The following is a 24,001-nucleotide window of genomic DNA, read 5'->3' on the forward strand; positions in this document are numbered from 1 at the left end:
GATTGGGCATTAAAAGCCCTAAATTGTTAATAAGATTTTTCTCTCATTAAGGGGCAACCTGAGAACTGCCCCTATCAAGGTCAAATACCCAATAAACAAGATTGGCAATGTTGAGACTAATCCACCAGCAGAAGAGGCTTCTGTGTACTTCTCTGCATATGTGCCAGTTCCCTGCCTCTGTGGAAAGGGGGTAATTATAATAATGACAATTGAACAGGATGGGATTCCTGGGAAGGCTGGGATGACTGTTGTAAATAACATGTTAGCACTAACTTTAACTGTATTACTGAAAAATGTTTGATTTACTTTTTGTCATGTTGGGGTCATGCAACTAATGTGGCTTACAAATGTTGCAACTGTTCTGTGACAAATGCTCAGGTGAGACACACTTGATTTTATTTCCTGCTGGTTTAACTTTGTTACAATTTTCTCAGTAGATAAGTGAATTTTAGTCATGCTAAATTGGACTTTGACAAATCTTATCAAATGTATATAATTTCTGGAGTTATTAGATTGATCTGAGCCCTTGGACAAGGAGCACATAAAGTTAAAAAGAGAGATTTCTAATAAGCTATGTTTATTTGGGAGTGAGTCCTCTGGAGACAGTAGCAGCAGTCTTCTGCTAGTGGGATGGAAAGGCTTTGAATATTCCTTAAATGGATAGATAGCTAAACATTCGCCAGACATTTTCTTTCTGGGCCTTTCCCTCATGTGAAGGAATCTGTCAGATCTTATTCTGTGTTTGAGGAAGTGCCTAAAGAATCTGAGTCAAGTCTGTGGCTTATATTGTGTGAAGTTCCAGCTTTCGTCTTTGTAACAATAACAAATCTGCAAGCTTATTTTTTCCCTAAATTCTGAAAAGGTAGCAATACATTTGAATTCTATAAATGAAATGTAGACATTAGGTAAAAACTGGATGATGTTGAGTTTTCTGTGGTTACAAAACATTCATTCAACTTTATCCTGTAAATGCCTGAGAAATTAGGAAAAAAATTCCTGGGCTGAAATATACTGTTTGCTTGCTCTCCGTAAGTGTTGAGCAAATTTCAGAAAAATTTAAAAATCACTTTACCTATGCAGTGAGTTTGCAGTCTTGAGCAGGAAAAGTGTTACAGATTCACGTAATGTAAATAAGAGGTGGCTGCAGGTAGAAACTTCAAAGTTGCCTTTTTGTAACTCCTCACAGGAAAAATCCCTTTACATACTAAGAAGATTAAATATAGCAGTTGGAATGGAGTATCAAGAAAGCACCAGCTTTCTTGAAAAACAGAAATTCTTCTAACATCAAAGTTAAGGAACAAAGCATTGCAAAAGTCTGTTAATGTTGATTGTTTTAATGTGTTTGTCATAACTCTGAACATCCTGCAAATAAGTTCAGGTTTATCTTCTTAAATATAAATGTACATTTATAATGCAGATGCATGTATATTTCACTTATAATCAAATATACATAAAGTTTCCATTTGTATCCTGATTTTTGGTATTTCCCGATCAGTGCTTAAGTTTTCATCTCTGATATGTTAATATTATGTATATGTGAGTATTTGTTTATCTCCCTGTATGGTAATACTAAAACTAAAGTTGAAATCATCAATAAATTAGCTTCCTTGTTATGCTACTCCTATAGTTTCTCAATAATTAGACCAATGCTAGAACTATATGTTTAATACAAGGCATATTCTAGATTTATGGAATTGCTTCTTTTTCCTCTTGCATTCACCTTGGCACGAGAAGTAAGTATAAGCCAATGCTTGTATTGTTGTACTTTCCCACACAAAATAAGCACTGATATTGCACAAAAGCTCAAGAATATGGAACACCTTACCCCTTTAATATTGCCGCCTTTTCAGTCCTGCTGGGTGAACCCCTTAATTTAAATTTTTATTTACTCTATTTTTAAGAACGATAATAGTGATTCAGACTAAAGCAGATCTCAGAATGATGTTTCTCCTGTGGGAATGGAAACAGGACTGTAATGAAAGCTAGAATATTTTTGTTAGGCATCTAATACACTGAATATTTTCTCAGTAAGTGACCATAAATTTTTTATTTGTTCATCTCAATTTTTCCTTATAAAAATAGCAAATACAGACAGGTTGTGTTAAGTTGCTCATTGTTCAGTTATGAATTTGGAATGGGATTGGTTGCTTGAACCCTTCTACCTCTGCAGTACAGTGTAATACAAGTCCTGAGCTTGCCGTTAAATCACCGAGGAATTGACAGTAATGCATTCAGCAAAAACAGTGGTTACACGTTTCTTGTAGTCATCATCCTCATCCAAAACAAACAGTATATGTGCAGCTCTGTGCTGTTTGGAAGTGTGTGACTTAATCCTTCTGGTTTTATAAAATGTGTGTAATGTTTTGTGAGCTTTCTAAAGACAGAGAAGTTTGAGAAGCCTGTCTTCCAATTAAAAGATAATGATCATGAGTTCAGTGATAATCAAGTTTTGTGTCCAGATTAGTTCTCTAGTCTCATGCTGATCTCCAGGAAAACACCATTTCCCACATGGATGGGACTTTATCTGCATGTTAGAAAGTTTCATTCTACCCAAGGACAGGAGTTTTTATCACCACCTACAAAAACTATGCTGGCCACAGGCTGTTGAGAGTCAGGAAGATTTCAGCTAAGATCTGAAAATGTCATTGAAAATGTGTATTTCAGTAAATGAGAAAAGGGCTATTTCAAATGTAAATTTTGAAGCAATGTAGACAAACTGCATTTTCCTAAAATTAATCAAGTGTCTTTTTGAAACATGAACATACATCACATCATTTGTTACAGTAATATGTATATGTGCATATATTTCAGCTGTATATATGTATATATTTTATGCTCAAAATTTATAAATCTTGGCACATGAATTACTGAATTCACTGTAGTTGTGTGTTGCCATTAGCACCAGTTATAAATGACCAGCTCCTTCTAAGATGGCTGGTTTTATAGATACTACATCCTTTGAGTAATGAGCTGTTCTTTACCTTGACACTTCTCATGTCTTAAATGCATTTAATCACATACTGCTTATACTACATTGATTACCTGAAAGAATGTTGAAGCTTTAATGATCCCTGTTTTGTCAGTGTAAGAACTTAGCAGTACCCATCATATGGTGTTATTCAGTATGACAGTTACTCAGCTTATACTTCAGGGAAGATATCAAAGCTAATACCTAGTTTGTAGTATAAGTAATCTTTCATGATTATCAGTTAGGATGATTTGGGACTGCCATCACCCCAGTGACTCCACTATATTCAGCTTTTCTGAAGGTTTTATATTTCTGTTAGTCTTTCTACTCTTCAATTGCAGTTGCTAGAACAATAAATGCGAATATTTTTTGCTTCTCAGTCTTATATCTGTACTACAAATAATAAAATCTAAAATATAGCAGCTCACAGAAATTGTCCTCTGATATGCTTTATCTGAAAGGAAATACAGGAGAAGATTGTCATGACTGCAGATTTATTGGACGTTTATGTGATATCTGTATGGTTATGCTAGTGTATAGTGCTAGGCTCCTCTTGCAATAACTTTAAAGCCGGGGAAGTGACTGCTGGATTGACAGGATGAAAGCAGTAATAATAAAAGAGGGGGAAAGAAGACAACGTGCATTTACAGTTGAGACGTTTAAAACTTGCTTATACTTCCTCCGGGTCATACAGATATAGAGGGAATGTGACTGACCTGACAACTTCAGAATTTTTGATCAATTACTACTTAGCCTTCAGTGGAACACTTCCAAACCCTTCATGACTTAATCCTCATTTGTGACATTTCTGCTTAGCTTCATTTCTCCGATTCTCAAAGTGACTGAGATATTATTATCTCTATATAAACAGTGATAAATATGCCTATAGCACTTCATGAACAAATAAAACCAGATTTCTTCTTTCATATCTACCCTGTATGGTTAAACCATAGGAATAGATACTAATACATGGAGTCATTAATGACAACGTTTGAAGGCTTCTCTGTTAGTTTAGCTAGAACTGTATTTTTCAGTAAGCAGAAGTGCAAGATAGTAAATGTTGCAAGAGGAGATCCTAAATGGGAAAAGTGAAGAGCGTTGGCCTGTGTCTCTTCTTGGGAATTCTTTCTGTCATTTTCCTGCTATTATCAGCCCTTGGTCATTTCCACTGGATTGATAAATATGGGCAGAAATATGGAAGAGCCACAAGCACTTCTGCTCTCAACTCCTATGATTTGTGACTTTGCTCAGAGTATGTCTGACTACCCATTTGGCTAAAATGGCAGCACTATCACAGCCATTTCAGCTGCTATCACAGTCAATCCCAATGAAACTGAATGGGTGTAATTATGAGATATTTTTAGGAAACATACTTTGTACAGGCAGGACCTCTGAGGGCAATAAATTCTAGGACATAGGGAAGGATGTGCAAGAACAATACTTTCCACTTTAAATTACATGTTTCAATGTCTAATTAGAAAGTTTCAGTGGTTGCAGTGCTGACATCTGCTTTGTGTCATAGCAGGGAAATAGTACAGATTTTCATTCACTTTTTTTTTACAGATTTACTCTGTATTTTAATGGTATTTACACTTCACAGAACTAAAGCAAGAAAAATTTTACATCACCTTGTGTGCCTCATATATTGCAGACCAGTTATGCATCTAGAGTAGAGTTATAAACTATGGTTGCAAACTAGGTTGCAAACAAATTTTGCCTAAGGCATGAACCATAAATTAAAGTAATAATCATCTCTGTAAGAGACAACTTTTCTCCACTGCTCTTCTAAAATAAAAAAGAAAGTAGGTCAGAGAAATTTAGGATATTTTAGAGTATGTACAGTATTGTATTGTTTGCCAGCACCTAATTTACAATTACAGAGCTGCATGAATATTGAAATGATTCAGCTTCCCATTATAAATGTATGCGGCAGTTTGGTTGTTGATCAGTTTATGAAGTTAATGCAAATGAAACTGTCTTCCTGTCAGCATTTGAAATATATAATGCAGTCATGTTGTATATTCAGGGACAGGCCATTGACAGTCAATTAACAAGTTTGATTGGTATGTCAACTCATTCTTTTGAATTGTTAATAGTATGTTAATAGCATTCATTTCTTTGTGCAGTCCCATTTGCAGCTTCACAGTTACAGCTATTTTTTATGATTCTGAGTAACCTAAAATAGTGCCTTAATAATAGATTATTAAACACCTGTCTGGTGTAGCTTAGGGAGGTTTTTCTAGACTGGGAGTTTGCAGTGGATCCCTTTGATATTCAAATCAACAAATGATAGCCTTTTTATTCAAAACGTAAGTTCTTTTGATGGTTAGCTTGTTAAGAAATATTCAGCTCCAGTCTGACCTGATCTGGTTTCCCATCGAAAAGATCTGATGCTGTTTGAAGGTTCATAAATGGAATGCCAATGACAATTTGTTGTTGACGTTTTGCTGCCTCAGCCTTCAGATGCTGCTGGTTGATGTGCCGCTTTAGCTTCACCAAATAATGCTTGCAGGTAAATGATCTTCTGATTGATCAGATGGTTTCAAAGCAAAGAGTTCTCTTCTGTGGTCTGTAGTCACGGTTTTTAGGCTTGGAGGGGTACTTTAAAAGATGCATCAAAGTTGACAGATGAATCTCGAGGCAAGGAATGATGGGAGACAGCAGAATTACGGGAATATTTTTTAGAGAATAACATATTAGTGAGAGTTCTGAAGACCTTCAAAGGTCTATCAAACCAGCTCCCGATAGCAGATTTATTCCTCCTTTAAAAAAAAATCTAAAATTGGGTACACTGGTTAACTCTCAATTTCCTGTGTTGGGAGGGTGTTGAGCTGATTTATTGTTCTCTGATGGTGTTTTAAAGGGCTTATTTCATTTGAATTTCACCGTTATCTTGTTCTGCATCCAGGGCCTAGTCCTGCAAGGTGCAATTTCTGCTTCTAATAAATTTTGCACAAAATCAAAGCATTATATCACCTTACAAGGTCAAGGTGCACAATGAATAACATTCCTTTACATAAACGTCCATGACACCATGAGTTAGCATTACAAACAACAAATAAAAATATCAGTTGGAATTACTCTGTTTCTCCACCTTTCTTCATGTTACATGCGCTGTTCTTTCATGCCCTTCTTCATTCCCCATTAGTGTCCTTCCTGATTCTAACACAGCTATTATTCTGGAGAATCAGACTAGCTATTAGAAGTTCAAAACATACATCACAGAAATAGTTCGTTTCTCTTCGGTTTGATCATTTAATTATTCACTATCAGCATGTGATATTTTTCTGCAAAAACACGTAATTGTTTTTTGTTGAAGAGCTGTAAGATTTAACTCCTTCAGGCCTGAATGGCAGAAACCCTGAGGTTCGGAGTTAAATGCTGTGAACAGTTACATTGCCAAATGCAAACTCTGGAATCACACATTGAAAGATGCTGTGTGTTAACTATACTTCACTGGACTTCATAACAAACAATTCTTGCTGGTTGAATTTAGGCCAAACTTTTTTAACAGCAAAACCCAATCTTTTCACAAACCCCTAAAACATTACTTAAAACTGTTAGATGAACAGTCAAGTCATGTAACTTCAATCTTATATGTCATGTAAGCAGAATGTAAAGTTTATATGAGACAGTTTCCATCACTGGCAATTTTGGCACTTTTGCATACTTTTCAAATACTGTCCACTGTTTAGCTGATAATTAGAAGCTCTTTCTGTTGGGCTGAAAGAGCAAAATGTTAGAGATTCGTATTGTCACACAAGGTCATATTTTCAGTGAAGCACCTATAATTTTCCTAAGCTCAAAAAGCAAAATTAGATATTTAAACTGTTCTCAGCATAATCTGTAGAATTTGATACAGCTTCTGTTTTTGAAGAGGTACTCTGTTGGTTATTTATAAAATTCAAATAAAAAGTTCAAAGATTTTCTGATAGTAATGTCATTGATATTGTTTCTAATTCATCATTTCTGTGCTTAAGTTTAAACCATTAAACTTCAGAGAACTTCTTGATCACATCTCATGTTCACATTAGGCTTCTGTATTTTTATCTTATTTTCAAAAATGTAATTAAATCTACCTTCCCCACATGATTTCCATTTTATCATCTCATTTATTTTGAAGTAGCCTAAATATTTCACAAAAATTGTGTTCATACAGGATCATCTTGGTCTTAATGTTCTGCAGTGTAAGGCTTATTCTATGTTAAGTATCTTTCATATCACTAAATGCTTAGTATCTCAAAAAAACTAGAAGGTAACAATGACCATCTCATAGCAGTTTGGAATACTTGGAATTTCGGTAGGTCATTTCTTTTTGGATAATGTTGGATTATCAAAGTAGAGATCATAATCGGGAATGTATCAATTTTGATTTAATGTTCATTGTAAAGTTTTTTCAGATCCTTACTAATACTTTCTGCCATAAAGAAGGATCTTTCCATCCTATATTAACTTCTAGCATATATTGATTAAAACGCTCATCAAGAAATAGAACAGAGTCTTGGTCCAAGAACATGAGTTTATTTAAACAAATTAGAACAGTTCCAGTAGAAGACACTGAGAGATGTGCTTCCTGGACTGCCCGTTGCCACAACAGCACTGCCATTACTGGGCAAAAGAAAAATATCAAAGAAGGGATTTGAACGTCGATCTCGGCAATATGGCAGCTGATTAACCTAATTGCTGGGTTATTCCTTACTGCATTCTGCTCCTCCTTTCCTCTTATTTACTGCCTTTTAATTTCAACCCTTTGTTTTGTACCCATTTTTATATCAGAGGGCTTGACTCTGCAATTCATTTTTACTAGCCAAAATAACTACTTTTATTAATAATGCAAACAGAAAGGGCTAAGCACATAGTAAGTTTGCAAGCGCTGGTTCTTCACCTCACTTTGTGATGTAAGATGGTTAGAAACATGATTGCAGCTTGGTTGGCAGAACACAAGATACATATTTTATTAGTAATCTATCAGTTACTAATATACTGTCAATATACTGCAATTTCCAGTTCCCAACTTTTATCCTTTTAAACCATCTAGAAAATTCTGTGAAAATAAGTATTATAAGAGAACAATAAGGTGAATGTACAAAAAAACCAAAACAAAACAAAACCAAAAACCAGAAAAAATAAGGAAAATGTATAATGCAAGATTCTAACTCCATACCCAAATGAATATGTATTACAGCACAGAATGTAATTATCATACAGTTACAGTCCAATTATAACACAGAATATAAATATAATTTGTTACAGAAACTTAATTTTTAAATGGTACAAGTTACCACTTAGTCAATAGGTAACTTCTTGTCACAAAGTGCTGCTGATCTAAGAGAAAATCTGCCCTCTGAATGGTACAATGGTAAAATCTGCCTGATTGCACATTTAGGAATATAGTGATATTTTATATAGGGGTGTTGTCCACACTGCAATTCTGATAAAAGGTCGGTGTTTAAGGGTACAACAAATAAAAGTTGTGAAAATGTGTTTGGATGAGCATATTTAGTGTATTTCTGAGATTGTTGCTGTCTTTCTCTAACTTCCATTACTTTTATTTTGTTCTAATTGTTAGGAATCTTTAGATTTTAGGATAGGCAATTGCATGCATTTAACAAGGGCGTTACTTTCCTAACGCTTTTTTTTTTTCTTGGATTGCACTTCATGAAGATTGTATTTCAGATTATATGAGAATGTATACTACATTGTCACTCTCAAATTACAAATTCTTTAAATTTATAGATTGGGTCATGCCTTACTGCTAAGAACACAGAATTTTAACTATGGACTTTTCCTCTACTGCTGGATTTCGCAGGATTTTGCAGCTGATTCCACGGGGGTTCCTAGTACACAAACTCATCTCTTTGTCAAGTTTGGTTTAACTGATGATGCAGAAAAGATAATATGACAATAGTTTGACCAAGAATATTAAATATATTGGTGGATCTTTGTTACAAGTTTCAGTTTCTATAAGTATAATCAGAATTTGACTTACATTTTTGCATTGGAAGTTGGGTCCCTTGAGAAAGGTATTATGTTATGTAAGAAAGTATTATCACTGCAATATGAATAAATAGGTAAAAGTTTGTGATAAATACTATATATTGTATATGTTATATTCTATATGCATTACTATTATGTATACTGTACATACATGTATAGGTGCACAAATAAGTCTCCCTTCATTTCCACTGGGAGGTGGGGGGTATGTCTATTACAAATTGGACTTCTGCACTAAATAAGCTTTGACATAACATCAAAGTGTTTTAACGATTATTATTTAGGCAGTCATAGATATAAGTAAAATCCATGTGAGACTGGGTATACATAAATGATATAAAGTACGAAACCACACTATATGGCTAGAATGAGAACTATCACTTTTAGGTTAGTAATACTGTTATTACACTTAACTGTTTTCAAACAGATTATTGGCTTTATGGAACTGATTCTTTCCTGTCTCCCAGTTATTACAATCCAGTATCTTAAAGTAGCCAGTGACATTCATGAAAAGCGTATTTTGAGTAAGAATATTAAGCCAAGTGATGGCTGGGAACGAAATCTTTTCTGTAAGAATAGAATCTCACGGTGTTAATGTGTTTCATACACTGTGAATTACTGCCGCGTGATGAACAGCTTTCACCTTTCAATACAGAGTATTTTCTCCGCCTAGCTGTCCCTCTTCTGTTTCTAATCACACTAACCTATCTGACAGTTGGCATGAGTAAGGATTGTAAAGACAGGTAGGAATGGAAAAGAACTAACTCACTCTTCATAGGCTTTTATGACTGCAATCTTGATTCTCCTTGGATGCTCTATTCCAGAACAGTGGTACAGCCTTAAGCAGCAGCACCGTTATCGTTAGTAGAAACTTCAACCTAGAAATTTCTACTGCAGTGATAGTTTAACTGATTATTTAGTTAGTATAAGTGGACATTCTCAGCAGAAACTTCAGTTAATGTGGGAAGGATATTATGAGATCCCCTTCTAAGTAGATTGTATGTTTAAGGATGAAAGTAGAGACAAGGTTTGTAATATAAACACGTATAGGTATATGAGGATATCACATCACACTATCTTTTTTCTTTATCTTCCTTTAGATATTGTGTGTGTGGATACAATTACCTTATAACCTCTCTCTCTCATTATAAATGCACCCCAGTCCCCTAGAACTGTAAGTGTAGATAGAGAAAAATGTAGAAATCAAGGAGGGAGGAATGTCATGTGAACATGCTAGCTATATATATATTTTATTTTTTTTTTAATACAGAACTGACAAAGAAAGAATGCTGATATATTATAAAGCTTAACTTATCAGAATAAATTTAGGATAATAGTCATAAGTAGCAAAAACACAAGTGAAATGTGTGGGAACCCCAAATGAATGCTTACGTAACGTCATGTAAGGTTTAGACATTTTCCATTTAAGAGAGGGGGGAAAAAGTGTTTTTTGAATTTTTATATCTTTACCCTGGCAGATTAAAATGCTTTTCGTACTTTGAATGCAGCTATGCTAGCCTGTAAACTGAAAATCAGTGTTAATCATGAAATGTAAAAACTTCTGGAAAAAACTACTTCATCAGCTCTGAATAATCATCTGAAACTTTGATATCACCTGATCTTTTACAGCATTCATTTTGAAATATGGAAATCATACCTTTCTTAAAGGGTATGGTACCAGTTTCTGACGTATTAGAAAATTTCACTCTTTCATTAGCCAAGGGTAGGTGTTACTTATCCTGGAACAAGTATTTGGTAGATCTGATGAATTAGACCTGTTTCATGAGAACAGAGACTGTATCTTCTTTTGTCCTATACTGAACTTGCTTCTAGTAAAGAGCAGTTATGATTTAATACAAACTGTTCAGCACTTCTGCAGTCAAGTTTTCTCCCTTGTTATGAATATCTGTATTTCAAAATATTTTTGCCATATGTTCTGGCACGAGTTTTCATTTCTCCTAAGTTAAGTCTCGTTTTCTTATTTTCTGCCTTTATTTCAAACCTATCTGTGTCCATTTTTGTTAGTTCTACTGGTGCACATTCTAATTTAGTATCCTCTGTGGGTTTCATTACCATGCTGTTAATCCCTTCTTCCATTGACTTAATGAAGATGTTAAACAAAATCAGGCCTAATACCAATCCCTACGGCACCCCACTTCAGTACATTGCCATTTTCATTACTCTCTCCTTACATACTATCAGCTAGTTAACAGCATTTATAATTAGGAGAGTTAAAAATAATTTCCAAATATGCTGTATCAGATATTTTATGAATCCAGATGAATTGCAACCATTATCCTCCCTTATCTATGCATATATAATTAATTTAAGAACACAATCAACTGTGGTGGACATAATAGGCATTTTCTAAAAATGCGGTATCCGTTGCTCAATAGTCCATGTCCATTGAGTCATTTGCATCGCTTTACGCTTTTAGATACCAATCTTTTCCACCTTGTTTTTCTGGACCCTGAATAAGCCTTTACTTTTCTTGGTAAATACTGATTTCATTAAGTCTCTCATTCCCCATCCCAACACCAGTTGTTGTGGAATAGACTAATCTTGGTTCTTTTTTTTTCATTTGTTTTGTTTGGCATCTTTATTCAAAGTGATATGAATGAGAAATGAGTAAATGATAATCAGTTTGGAGGTTTTACGCCATCTTTTAGATAAGGTATGTTCATAAAGCTGAGTGTTCTGCAATTTTTCACAGTTGGCAGATTTTGCTAATGTGGTTGTGTGAGAACTTGTGATTTTTTTCAAAAGCTTGAGAGGAAATAGTAGGCTTTGTAAAAGGTGACAGATTAATAGTCATGAAGACTAGAATTCCACTGGCCCAAGGAAGAAATGCATCAAAGATTAATACTCTTGTTAGCTTGCTCATTTTCAAGTCGGGAGGCTGCTCTTTTTCTATTTAGGAAAAAACATCCTTTAGGATGTGGACAACAGTTTCTCCTCTATGGCAATTAAGTCTTTGTACTGTCTACTGTAATTTTCCATAAAGGAACAATATCTACCCTGTGTGCCAGTACAGGACATAGGCCGAAATATGCACAGTAAGTAAAGAATATTTTAGCTCCAATTTCTTCATTTCCTCTCTGTGTATTGGAGTTTCCAAGTGGACCAAAACAAGAGCCCTGGAGAAGACTTCAGACTAGCTGTCATGCCCACATGGATGTATTAGATGGCAAGCCTTTTTCACCCACTCTATTGGAACCTTTCCTAGATGTTTATAACTACAGTTGCTGACTTTAAAAGCTAGATTTATTTTTGTGTTTTGTGTCTCATACTCCCTTGGAATGTGAATGACAGCTTTTGGGGTGGGGTTTTTTGTGAAAATTTCAGTTTCTGAATCTTTGTCTTCTGTAAATCAGAAGTGTGTGGGTTTTATTTCCATCAGTTGTAGAGCAGAATAAAATTGATTTGGCATTGATCAAGATTTAAATATAACTAGCGCATTGCCAAAAATATGTACACAAATATTACAGTTTTCTGTGATACCATAGAACAGTTTTTACAAAATGGTTTTCAAGCTGAAACTTTGATCTTACCTTCTCATAAGCTTTCTGACCTGATTGTCCCTCTCAAGTTTGTGCATATAGCATTTTGTTAAACTTCAGGGTACTACAGACCTTCAGGAATGTATTGTATGAGATTGCCTGCTGTAAATCCAGCACAGTCTGAAGGCTCAGTTTGAATTATTTGATTTTTAGAGGATTGCAGAGGTTTTTACAGTTGGGCAGCATAGAGTATGAATAGGAGGTATTTGGATGTAGTTTTTTGAAGTTGATTTAGTATTCATAACAATTAATATCGTGGCTTCTTCAGATGCATTGTCGAGTTAGTAGCCTTTTTAAAGAACTGCCAGTTTTTGTGCTGCTCAGTGTATGAATACTGCATGACATGATACTTCTCTTTGGTATAATTTCCAATTAGGAAACGCACAAAAGTTTTACATGTATTGATAGTGTTATGACACTGTGCTCAGTGTCAAATACAACTTTGTGGGACGGTGTATCTTAATTTTTGCTAAACTGCAGATAAAAAAAAATTATACAGCCTAGTTTAGCATCCATGAAATTACAGTATTTTATTTCAGTTCTTGATAAAATATGTCCTGTGACTTTTTCAACCCACAAAGTTCAAAGAGAAAAATTTAAATCACACTTTGATAAAATAAACTTTATTAGTGAAGAACAATACAAAAAGATGAATGTTTTGTAGTCTTGTAGCTTAGGTGACCAAATACATTTTGAAACGTGAAGCTCCATCCCAAAATGAGGGTTAGCAAACTGGAGTCACAGCATTTGAAAACTGAGTTATAAATCTCTGAAAATTGTGGAAATGTTGCAGCTATTTCCATAGAATAGCAATAATATGCTATTGATTAATTATACTTTTTTGACCTAACTAGGAAAAAATATTATTTTATTTAAAGGGAAGTTTTGGAGTTTTGAGTATGATATGCAAACATTTTACTAAGTTCTACGTGGAGTCTTCTAAGAGTCAATTTTTTTTTTAGTCAAAGATAATCATAACTTTTTTTTTTTTTTTTTAAATTGGGAATATATCCTTCATCTTTTAGCCACTGATAACTGTACACGTTTTCTCAAAAGAAAGCCCGTATCAAACTAAACTATGTGTGATCAACTCATTTATGGAATTTTTAGACTACAAATTTGTAACAGTTCAAGAAAAACATGTGAATTATATTGAAGGTTGTGGTGTATTAAAACCACGTTAGTCAGATACAATTTGTGTTCATAGTGTGAACTCAAAGCTTTTCACTTACTGTTGTCTAAACGGTACCTTTAAAACTTTATTCACACTGGGTAGTTGAATAAAAGATTTCACATTGCAAAAAGCAATTTTACCATCATTAGCTAAAATAAGAGGGCCCTAGGAAGAAAGGATTATCATATATTAAATAAAAAGTTCACCACCTTACAGCTTTAATCCCGTTAGAAAAGATGATTTCTATCTAACTTAATCAGCCAGAGGTCTTTATTGCCTGGAGTATTAATTGATTTAGGTCTTCATTAAGGTCAGAGGTACACATGGCTGACCAGAGGCAGCCTATTAGCGCGTTGTCAGTTATGCTTATTTACATTGACTGAACATAATGGTGGGTTATTTCACTGTTAGGTCAGGGGGTCACTGAATCTTTTGTGTACCCTGACCTGTTAAAGGGCAGCAGTCACTCAGACACCAAACTGCATTCATAACAAAGATTTGGCTGATCACGTATTGACTCCATCCTTTCCAAGAAACACGCGTTTGTTCGTATGTTGCAACTATTAACATTGGCCTAAATACCTGTGGGTGAATAGTTGAAATGTCTCCATTACAAGTTCTCTGCAATTTTTGTATTGTGGCAGTTAATCGCTAGCAAGTTTTAATAATACCAGCAGGAAAAGTTTCATAAAGTTTCCATAGTTGCTGTTGGCCTTTAATTAAAAAAAACAACTCAGTGCATATCTATAGGTATTCTGTTGCTTCTGTTTCTTCCTAAGTAGCAATAATTACAGCTTTCTTGTGCTAATTAGCAGCTTAAGTTAGTCCTTAAGTCCAATTAAGTCTGTTTTTCTCATTGTTTCTTTTCCTGAATTATATTTTGTGGGAGATATGTTGTGTCCTTTCGGTAACTCATAATACTGTTAAAAACTTTTTCATGGGATAGAACAGTTCAAAGTGGCACAAAGTGTTCTTCTGACTTTTCCTTTTCATAGTACCGTAGATGCTTTCCTTCTGCTTTCCTAAAAAGTAAATGCAGCTTAAAAAAAAGGTAAAATAAAATAATAATTTGCTACTATACTGTCTTCCCTCTGTATTAGCTGTGATCTAGCTCTATATTATACTTAATTCCTGCAACAGTATGAAAAGTAGTAATTCTCAAATACGAGCTTAGCATTCCTATCTGTTAAGAGTATGGATTGCATACTCTGAGGTTCTGATTGTCCACTGAATTGCCTTGATTATTTATGATTGTGCTAACTGAGCAAAACAGCTGCTAAACTATTATGTTAGCTTATTAAGACTCACCTTTCATTTAACTTGCAGTGATACAAATGAAAATAAAAAGGGAAGAAATGCGGAATTACATGAGGCCCCATTTATAAACTGCTTACTGCTGTGGAGCTATACTGGCAATAAATTGGTACAAGTGAGCATCTCAGCAGTACAAGTTTTTTTATTTTTGGTTTGTCAGATCTTTAATGAAATTTTAGCACTGGAAATATGTTTATGGGCTGCAGCGAAAATTAAATCATCAGTGTAAGCTGAGACATCTAGTGTATAAATACACATCCATTACATTGTAGTTTTGTTTCTGTGCTGAGCTTACTGGATATGGAGTCCTCTAGACTTGCTACACTGTGAATCTATAGCCTGAAAGATCTTCTGTTATCCTTGTAGATGCTCCAAAAAGATAAACTGTTGCAAGGTTCTAGCAGGGTTTTGCAGAACGCTTTCACAACACAAGGACTGACACCATACATTGTGACATCTCCCGTTGTAAGATTTCAGTACTGTGAACAAGATATTACCATGTCTTCGCTGTTTTAAATGCTTTTTACGCTGCTAACAATTTTCTGTATAATGCTTCAAACATTCTAGAGACAACCTCTTGAAATCTGCTAAAACAGTGTTTGTACTGGTTTGCTGCTTTGCCCCTGCTGATTGTTTATTTGTGCTTGCTTTTCATGACCAAGTCACTGGGAAAGAGAAGAGGAACATCCCTCCTCCTTCCCTTATCCTAAATTATGTCCCCCTGAAATACAGTTGCTGCAAACCTGTGGCTGTGTTTTGGCCCTTTTCCCCTCTTTTCCCCTTGCATCCACCCTTCCGTAACAACACGGTGGCATGTTAGGAACACTGTTTTTCTATTAATTACGTCTTAAGGTACAAACAAGTATGTTAAGGGATTTTTTTAAATTGTTTTTTAAAGAACTCCTCAAAATTCCCACTGAATCTGAGCCAAAAGTGGTGCCAATTTTGCTCAAATCCTTCAGAGCTTTATTTTGACCTTGCTTATGACCAGTGGAGCTAATTGTATCAGAACTATCCAGGATAATACAGGAAAGTGCTATCTTGGTCCATATTTCAAAACACTGACAGATATTTTATCGTTAATTAGTATTCATATTATGTCTCAAACAATCTGTTCAAGAATAGGGGAAGTGAACTGGTTTAACAGCTCTTCTGTCTACCTAATAATTAACATGGGTGATGCATGGAAAACCAGCAGCCCAGCAGGGAAGAAAAGGAAGAAATATTGCCAGTGTGATTTTTTTTCTGTAGAAGTATAAACTACCTGTATTGGAGTTTTTGACTAATGCATGGTTTTCACTTTGCAGAGGTGAAAATGAAGGGCTTGCTTTAAAAACAAACCTGTGCCCCTCTGAATCATATCTTCCTGAATTTGTTTCTCATCTTGTCAGTATGCCACTTGGTAGCTGGCTGGACTCCCTTGTTCAATGGCACATATTTTAAAATAGCACTGCAAAAAAAAAGACCATTTGTTCCTATAAACCAAAATATTACTTGCATTTTTTTTTCCAAATTCAGGATTATATATGGCATTATCAAAACAATATTTCAGATATTTTAAACAATTTAAATAGTTGATGGGTGTCAGTTGATATGTTTCCCCCCTGCCTCCTCCCCCTCTTCAGCTGCTAATCATAGAACTTGTATGCCAAGTTGTGTAAGATGCTCTTCCAATAGTTACATGTGTGAGTCTTTTGTGAGACACAGACAGTTATGAGGACAGATTTGGAGTTGCATATGGGTCTGTCACATGGTTTGATTGCCACATCTTCTAGGACACAGATTTCTTTTTTAATTATTCTTAATTCTGAGGAATTTTTATAGTTTATACAGTAAGTTCTGCAAAATTCTTCCTAAAGATTCCTTGCACAGTTCATTTTCCCTCTCTTTTACTCCTAGCAAAATGCTTCTTATGCTGACTTCAAAGCTGCTTACGCCCACCTTACTTCCCACTTCTATACTTAGTTTTCTTTTGATATTGAATAAAATTTACTGCTTCACTGATCAGGAAATGTACAGGCTTTCTAGAGAAGTGCAGCATAAGAGGATGAAAAGTTTTGATATTTACATTAAGATTTTATAATAAGTCTTTGAGATGTCTGAATAGTAAGAATAAATGTTTCCTTTGCTGGCTGCTGTTAAAAAAGTAGGTCTTCAGAGTGTTGCCAGGAAGACTTTGGAAAATCAGCCCAAAGTAACTGCATTGCGGCTCACCTTAAAACATATATTGATGGTCTATCTGGCCACCCGTTTAATTCCATTTTCAAAAGGTGAACCCATCTCTTTGGTCAAGTGACATTGTTCTGCATCTTATTTTCAATCTGCAATTTCCTTTTGCTTTCTGGTGGATTATCATGACTTTTTTCATACACAGTCTTTTAGCTGTTCTGCAGTATTATTTTTATAGTATTTTTAAACTAGTTTACTAAAGATATTACAAATACATACTTACACTTTCTTATATATACTTACATAAAACAAAGCTTAACTTAAGACTTAGAAGTTAAAAAAAACCATAGCACTGAACCAAAGACAGTGTGCATCATCACTCAAAAAAAGGAAGTAAGAACATATTTAACCATGTTGGGGGCATCAGTGTCATCCAGCAGCTGTAACAGTCAGTAACATCGGATATTATTGTTTTGAGCTGACACATACATCCATGTATTAACTGTTAGGTTAGAGTTTATTGCAGTGCTGTGTTTCTATATTGTAGTTAAAACCCTATCAACAATTATCTCCAGACTGGCATGTTTGCTCCATTTGTGACAAATGATGGCAAAGAACAGTACTGTTGAAAGAAACTACCTTGAAAAGAGAAAAGTGCTTCCCTTGCCTTCTATACACTCCCAGAATCTTATTTACTTGTTTTTTTTTTTCCTTCTAGGTTGGAGATGTTCTCTACTGTGCTGGACAGATTGCTCTAGTACCTTGTACGATGCAGCTTGTTAGTGGTGGCATATGGACTGAGGCCATAGTTTCCCTCCGTCATGTTGAGCGAGTTCTTCAAGCTATGAGCCAGAAGACTGCACTCCACCACGTCATCACAGCCAGCTGCTATGTAACTGACAGCAAGCACGTCCCTATTGCTCGCTCTATATGGCAGAAGAAATTAAGAGAATGTAAAAAGGTAGCTGTGATATCCATTTTCTTCTTTCTGGGTTGTCTTTTTTTTTTCCCCCGAAGTCTTGTAGTAATACCAGAATTTTCTCAGTACGTTTCAGAGGGATTCAAGTAAAGCTGATGTAATAAGGTTTGATTGAGCTGTTATGTTCTGGCTGATAAGTGGTTGCGCACAACTGAGAAAGAAAATTGCTTATTAGAAAGTTATATTCCTCACTAACTTTGTCTTAATTCCCCAAAGCAATACGTTAAAGAACTCTTTAAGAGCAGTCAATTCCTCCAACAAAAATGTGAACAATACCTTAGTTGAATTACCTCTGCCCATGTATTTTTACATAATAGGAACTGGGCGTTTTACTTCAACTTTTTGTGAGTTGTTCTGTTGATGTTTTTTCCCCACTCTTTCTTAGAAGCAATATTGTCATGACAACTGAGTTTAGCAGTTTACTGCTCATTATTGCTTATCATTCAGCTGAACTTCTAAGACCAGATCAGGGCGTTCCTGTCTATTGGTTGACCCTAGATTATCTCTAATAGCATAATGATTTGCACAGTGATTTATAACGACACCATAATCATTTCTGTTATGTATGTACCATTTTTCTTAAATAGCCATGGAACACCCTGCAAGCATTAAAAAAGTAATGGCCACAAATCTTGTAAATAAAACATAACTTCTCCACAAATGAGTAAAAAAGAGTAGTAACTACATAATTGCTTTATAATTTAGTATAACTTAACTATTACGGGTTCTCAGGAAAATACACGGCTTGGAAGCATAGCATATGTTAATATTGCCATAGAAGAAGGAAAAATGCACCTGAAACTTTCCTTCTATTTGCCTTCAATTTCAGTCTCTGCACTAGGCACTTGTCTTTCTAAGTAGAGATGTAGGCTTTACTTAGAAGCTTACACATTCAGCCTTGATTAATTAATAAAGGACCCTTTTAAATAGTGTTTACTACTCCTCCAAGTCCAATTGAATCTGAACTCAATTCAGATTTTTTTAATTCAATTCAGTTTTTTGCTATGTGACTGGTTAGTAACATGGACCATGACCATGAAGCCTACGTGCCTTCTTATTTGTAATATATATGATTTGAGGGCAGATTGGTGGTGTTTGCCAGTTCTTTGAAACTTTTCCTTTTTTCCAGATGGAATCTTTTAGGTCTTCCGTAGTTGTTATACATACCAGCCACTCTTTATCGAGTCTTTTATTTCTTCCACTTACTGAGATGACTAGGCAGTGCTTTCTTAGCTACATGAAAAATACTGATGAGATCGCTTGCTTTTGGGCTATTACTAGTATCTGGCCCATGTCACTTTTTGATTCTTCAACCCATAGCTTAAAATGGATTGCTGCCTACACATACTTCTATGAAGAGTTAGCTGCCTAACAGTTTTCAGGTATGTTTAAGAAAAAACATCCTAGAGGAGCATCAGGCAGTCCTACAGGATGTTCATCAATTTTATGCTGTGCTTATCAGATCATATACGTTAATGACAGTATCAGAAAGAGCAAAAAAATACTAGCAGATGAAGTAATGTATGCCACAGCACGATCTAAAAATGCTTTGGAAAAAATTAAAATATCAGTGGGAATGAGATGTTATTAGCAGCCAGATGTTCCAATTTCCCTATCATTTTGTCAATAGGAGGTTAAGGCAGAGGAATTGAATTTTTCCTCAGGCTATGCATACTTTTTTGATTAGCAAGGGTTTGTGTACACAGCAAAGCAGAGAAAAAGATGTATCAAACATTTCTGTTACAAGGAACCGGAGGGAGGAATTGCCCTGCCCTTGAAAATACAATTGTCCTGTTAATAGAAATAGAGATTTTGTATTGGAGGAGAAGGACTAGCTGGAATGGTATTAGGAGAGTTGTTCCTTTACTCTGGGAAAGAGGAAAATAGTCAAGTTTGAAATTTGGAATAACTTTGTAAAATGACTGATAAATTGTACGACAGTTGTATTTCTCTCTTGCTTATTCCATAGACTCAGTGAGAACAGGAAATGTAGTTTTCACACCTCTTAGTATTTTCTTTGAAGCAGTCTGTGGAGTGCTGTAAGATACCGTCTTTCTGTGTGGAAGCTGGAACACAGTAGCTTTACTCTGAATGCATCTGTATTTAAGAGTCTAAGTAGCATATCCCTTACTTGTGTGGTTTTGTTCATTTTTTGGTATCCCAATACTACTACAGACAGTTCTGACAGATACCGTGACGTGAAATAATGGTCTGTTTTCTGCAAGTAAACTTAAGTCAGCCAAACCAAAAGTATTTTATTATTTTTGAACCATATTTCAAGCAGTGGCCAAAGGCCTGAATCAATAGCAACCTACAGATTACTTAATAAGAACAAATGTTGTCTCAGTTGAAATTGTTCTGCTTCTGTCATCCATGGAAAAAGGAGTTTCTTTGTGCAAACAAAACAATGTACCTCAGAGCTCATTTCTTGTAAACTAGACATTAGAAACCATAGAACTAAGTACGTTTTGAAGACGGATTTTAGATTCTGCATTTCTGTTTGTTGAATGTTCTGTATTTAATAGCAAAATGATGGTATATTAAGATTGAGGTATTTGTATTTAACACAGTTACTAAATCATATGCATTAGAACTGCCAAAGGTTTTTTTAGAGTACCAAAAATTATTAGCCTTCTGTCATAGAGTGATGTCTGATAAATATCCTCTAGATAAATAATACTGTTCAGCAACTTCAGCTGAAACATTCTACATATTTGATGTCAGTAGTCTGTAAAGCACAAAAGGGATTGTATAAATTGTTTAGGACACAAATAAATTGGACCTAACAGAATATAATATAAAGAGAAGTGTGAGAATTGTTCTCCGGATGTGTTTATGTAACACAAAAGGTTTACTTCTAAGAGTAGGATGTGGGCACGGAGTTGATCAAAGCTTTATTTGAGGTAAGGCCACAGGGTCAGACACACTTACCAGGACTTTAGAGGACTTCTTGTGATATTGCTGACAGTGACAGTTGTCTTTTAGGAACTTCTTGAATTATGAAGAGAAAGATAAATTGAGTATGTTTCAGAATAACCAAATTATTTCACTGATAACCAGAGGAGTGACTCTAGTGAGCATCAAGGATGGGAGGGGACTGTAAGAGAGGGAGAAAATAGTAAGAGTATGCAGGCTGGACCCCCTAGCAACTTCTAACTTGTTTCGGTCACCCAGTCTCTGGCTCCTTCCTTATTCCAGCATCATTCCTTGCTTCCTACACAGCTCCTTTCCACTGCCATCATCCTGACTTCCCTCATTCCAGATGGTAGCTCACTATCTGTGCTCCCAGCACCACTCCCTGCAGCCCCACCCCTCCAGTATAACCCCGAGCATTGCCTCCCTGCACTCGTAACCCACAGCCATCAAGGGTTGTGTCCCCAGAGCTGGAATCCAGCCCCTGTCCCTCTCTCTTCTTCCTTCCTGTGTCAGTTTGAGTCGCAGTGTCATTGGAAAAGCCATTCGGAGTGACGGAGGAAATAGAAATCTGGTGGAGGGATGGAAGGTTGTAGTAGGACTCCACTGTGGAGAAAGACAAAACAGCGGGGAAGGAAGGATAAGAAAGCAACCCCAGTGAGGTCTCACTCAAAAAAAACCAACTTAGTCGCTGGGCTAATGAAAAGATCTTTGGATCAACATTTTGAATGTACACGAGAGAGATTTCCTTTGTTAAAACTAAGAGGTTATTGTAGGAACTGAGATCTAAAGTAAGGGAGCTGAGGTAAGCATTTAAGTTCTCGTGGATGGATATGGCTGTGTTGTTGTTAAGTGGTGGTTGTTGGAGAGATTAAGATATAGTTAAGGGAAGCAGTGGTTAAAATCAAAAGAAAAAACAGGCTGCAGTTTTAGAAATTAAAATCTAGGTGAGGGAAGCAGTAGTTAAAATCAAAAGAAAAAACAGAGGCTGCAAAAATAGCATAAAGACATTTATGCAAACATATAATCAAAGCCAAAGCCTAGGAAAAATAATTGGAATTAACAAATACAAGTGCCAGCCATCAGCAGCTTCCCGCCACCCTATTTTTAAGTTACACTCCTTCCACAGTTTCTTTGTGGTTCCTGAGCACACTTTGGGACGTTTTGACACAATGCATCTTTGAGGAGATGCATTTAGGGAGCTTCTCTAACATACCTAGTCAGAAATAGTAACAATTGTGTGGTAGAGCAGTTTCTGCCTAATCCAGTAGTTAGCATTTAGAGCTTTTTTTATTTTTTTTTTTTTTTAAGTAGCCAAAAAAACCCCCTTGTAGCATTGCTAATACTTTCTGGAAGAAGAACTGACAGTTTTCCAATTAAGTCTCATCTTGTGTTTTTCTTTACTTCACATCTTTTAATGACAGTGTCATGTAATATGATGATTTTATAAGCGGTTTTGCTAACTCATTCAGCAGAGTAATCAATAGAAAAAAAATAAGCCAGATGGGTTTAGTCCATTTGTATTGGGTGGGACAGATGGCATTATTGATAGATGGAAATATTCCAAATAATTATTGTATAATGATATAACAGTGACTGTGCCTGCAAAATTTTATTAATTTACTTTGTGTATGCACTTTATTCAGTAGGGGTTGAGTTGTACCATTTAGACAGTACTCCCACTATATTTAGGTGGGAGCTGAGTCCACCCCCACCTTCTTTATCCCCTCCCCATGGGCTTTCCATGCAGAACCATCCCTGTAGTATTTTGTTAGAGTATTTCAAGTGGTGGATTGTACTTCTGTCTGTACAACAGACTCCACTAGACTGAGATGGGCAAGATCACGATTACCTTTTTTTTCCCCCTACCTCTGAATACCTGCTTTTTGCTTTCTTTTGTTATCCTCACCAATACAAAGAAGAAACATGCTATTCTGTCTTAAGATTTCAGGCATTCCAGCTTGTTTAACTGCTGTGTTTTATTCTTTTTACATCTTGCTAATCCCCAGCAAGATTTGGTATGGCTAGGCCAGTAAAATATATCAATTTTGATAAATTGTGTAATAGATACTAGTTTGGGCTGCTGCTATTCAAATGTATATTCCATGGCAAGGTACTATTAATTCATTTTTTTCTGGGAGTTAAGAGCACATTAACTTACAGAAAAACTTGGAGGCCATTCGCTGCTTTTGAAATGCAGTTGTTGATAAACATGGCTGAATAATACAAACGAGTTTCAGTTCTTATTTTGATTTGATGGCATATACAAAACTCAGAGGCAGATTTGCCAGAACTATCTGAAATGTTATCTCCGATTTCTTTGTTAGAAAAAAAAATGTATAGGGAAGTACTTCAGTAGATTTAGTACACAATGTTTTGTCACGAACACAAAGTTTAGGATTGCCTGTATTTGTAAGTGAATCCAAAATATTGGTGAAGGGAGATTTTGAAACAGTGAAAACAATGTATTTTGTTAAGATTAGAAGACAGGGTTGCATAGAAAGATAATATTTAATGTAACTGCAAGATTTATTAGTAGCTCTAAGACCATTAGCTTATATCTTTTGCTTCAGCAATTCATTTTATACATACTATTTTTTTCTTCAGATGATGATATTACAGATCAATTCCACTCTGAGTTATTTTATTAGGCAGCTGCCACTGTATTTTCCATCCTCAGTAATGAAAAATCTACCTGGTGAAATACTTCCTGTGACATGACAAAATATGTGTCTTTTGGCTTTTATAACACAGCTTGCACTTGGACATTAGTTGTCTAGTCCTCTCCCTCCAGTAAATTCCTGAGCAAATGTACTACAAACTTTAAAATTTCTCCAGACCACCTTCTTCTGACAGAAGCTTTCTTTTTTTATGGTAAGCGTTCAGGATAAGTGACTGTGATCCCATGATTGTTTCAAATCCAGCAGAGT

At 35.4% G+C, this 24,001-nt stretch overlaps 1 protein-coding gene across 1 annotated transcript in view; it reads left to right on the plus strand.

Annotated features, from left to right (window-relative positions):
- The window catches only part of DPH6 (diphthamine biosynthesis 6), a 215,350-nt gene that overhangs the window by 126,987 nt on the left and 64,362 nt on the right, over positions 1-24,001 (plus strand). Inside the window, exon 12 of the mRNA XM_009320992.1 lies at positions 17,898-18,140. Coding sequence (XP_009319267.1) covers positions 17,898-18,140 — 243 coding nt within the window. The remainder of the gene's footprint in view (positions 1-17,897; positions 18,141-24,001) is intronic.

The sequence above is a fragment of the Pygoscelis adeliae genome, unplaced genomic scaffold, assembly GCF_000699105.1.
Source record: "Pygoscelis adeliae isolate BGI_AS28 unplaced genomic scaffold, ASM69910v1 Scaffold3, whole genome shotgun sequence".
Classification (NCBI taxonomy): Eukaryota; Metazoa; Chordata; class Aves; order Sphenisciformes; family Spheniscidae; genus Pygoscelis; species Pygoscelis adeliae.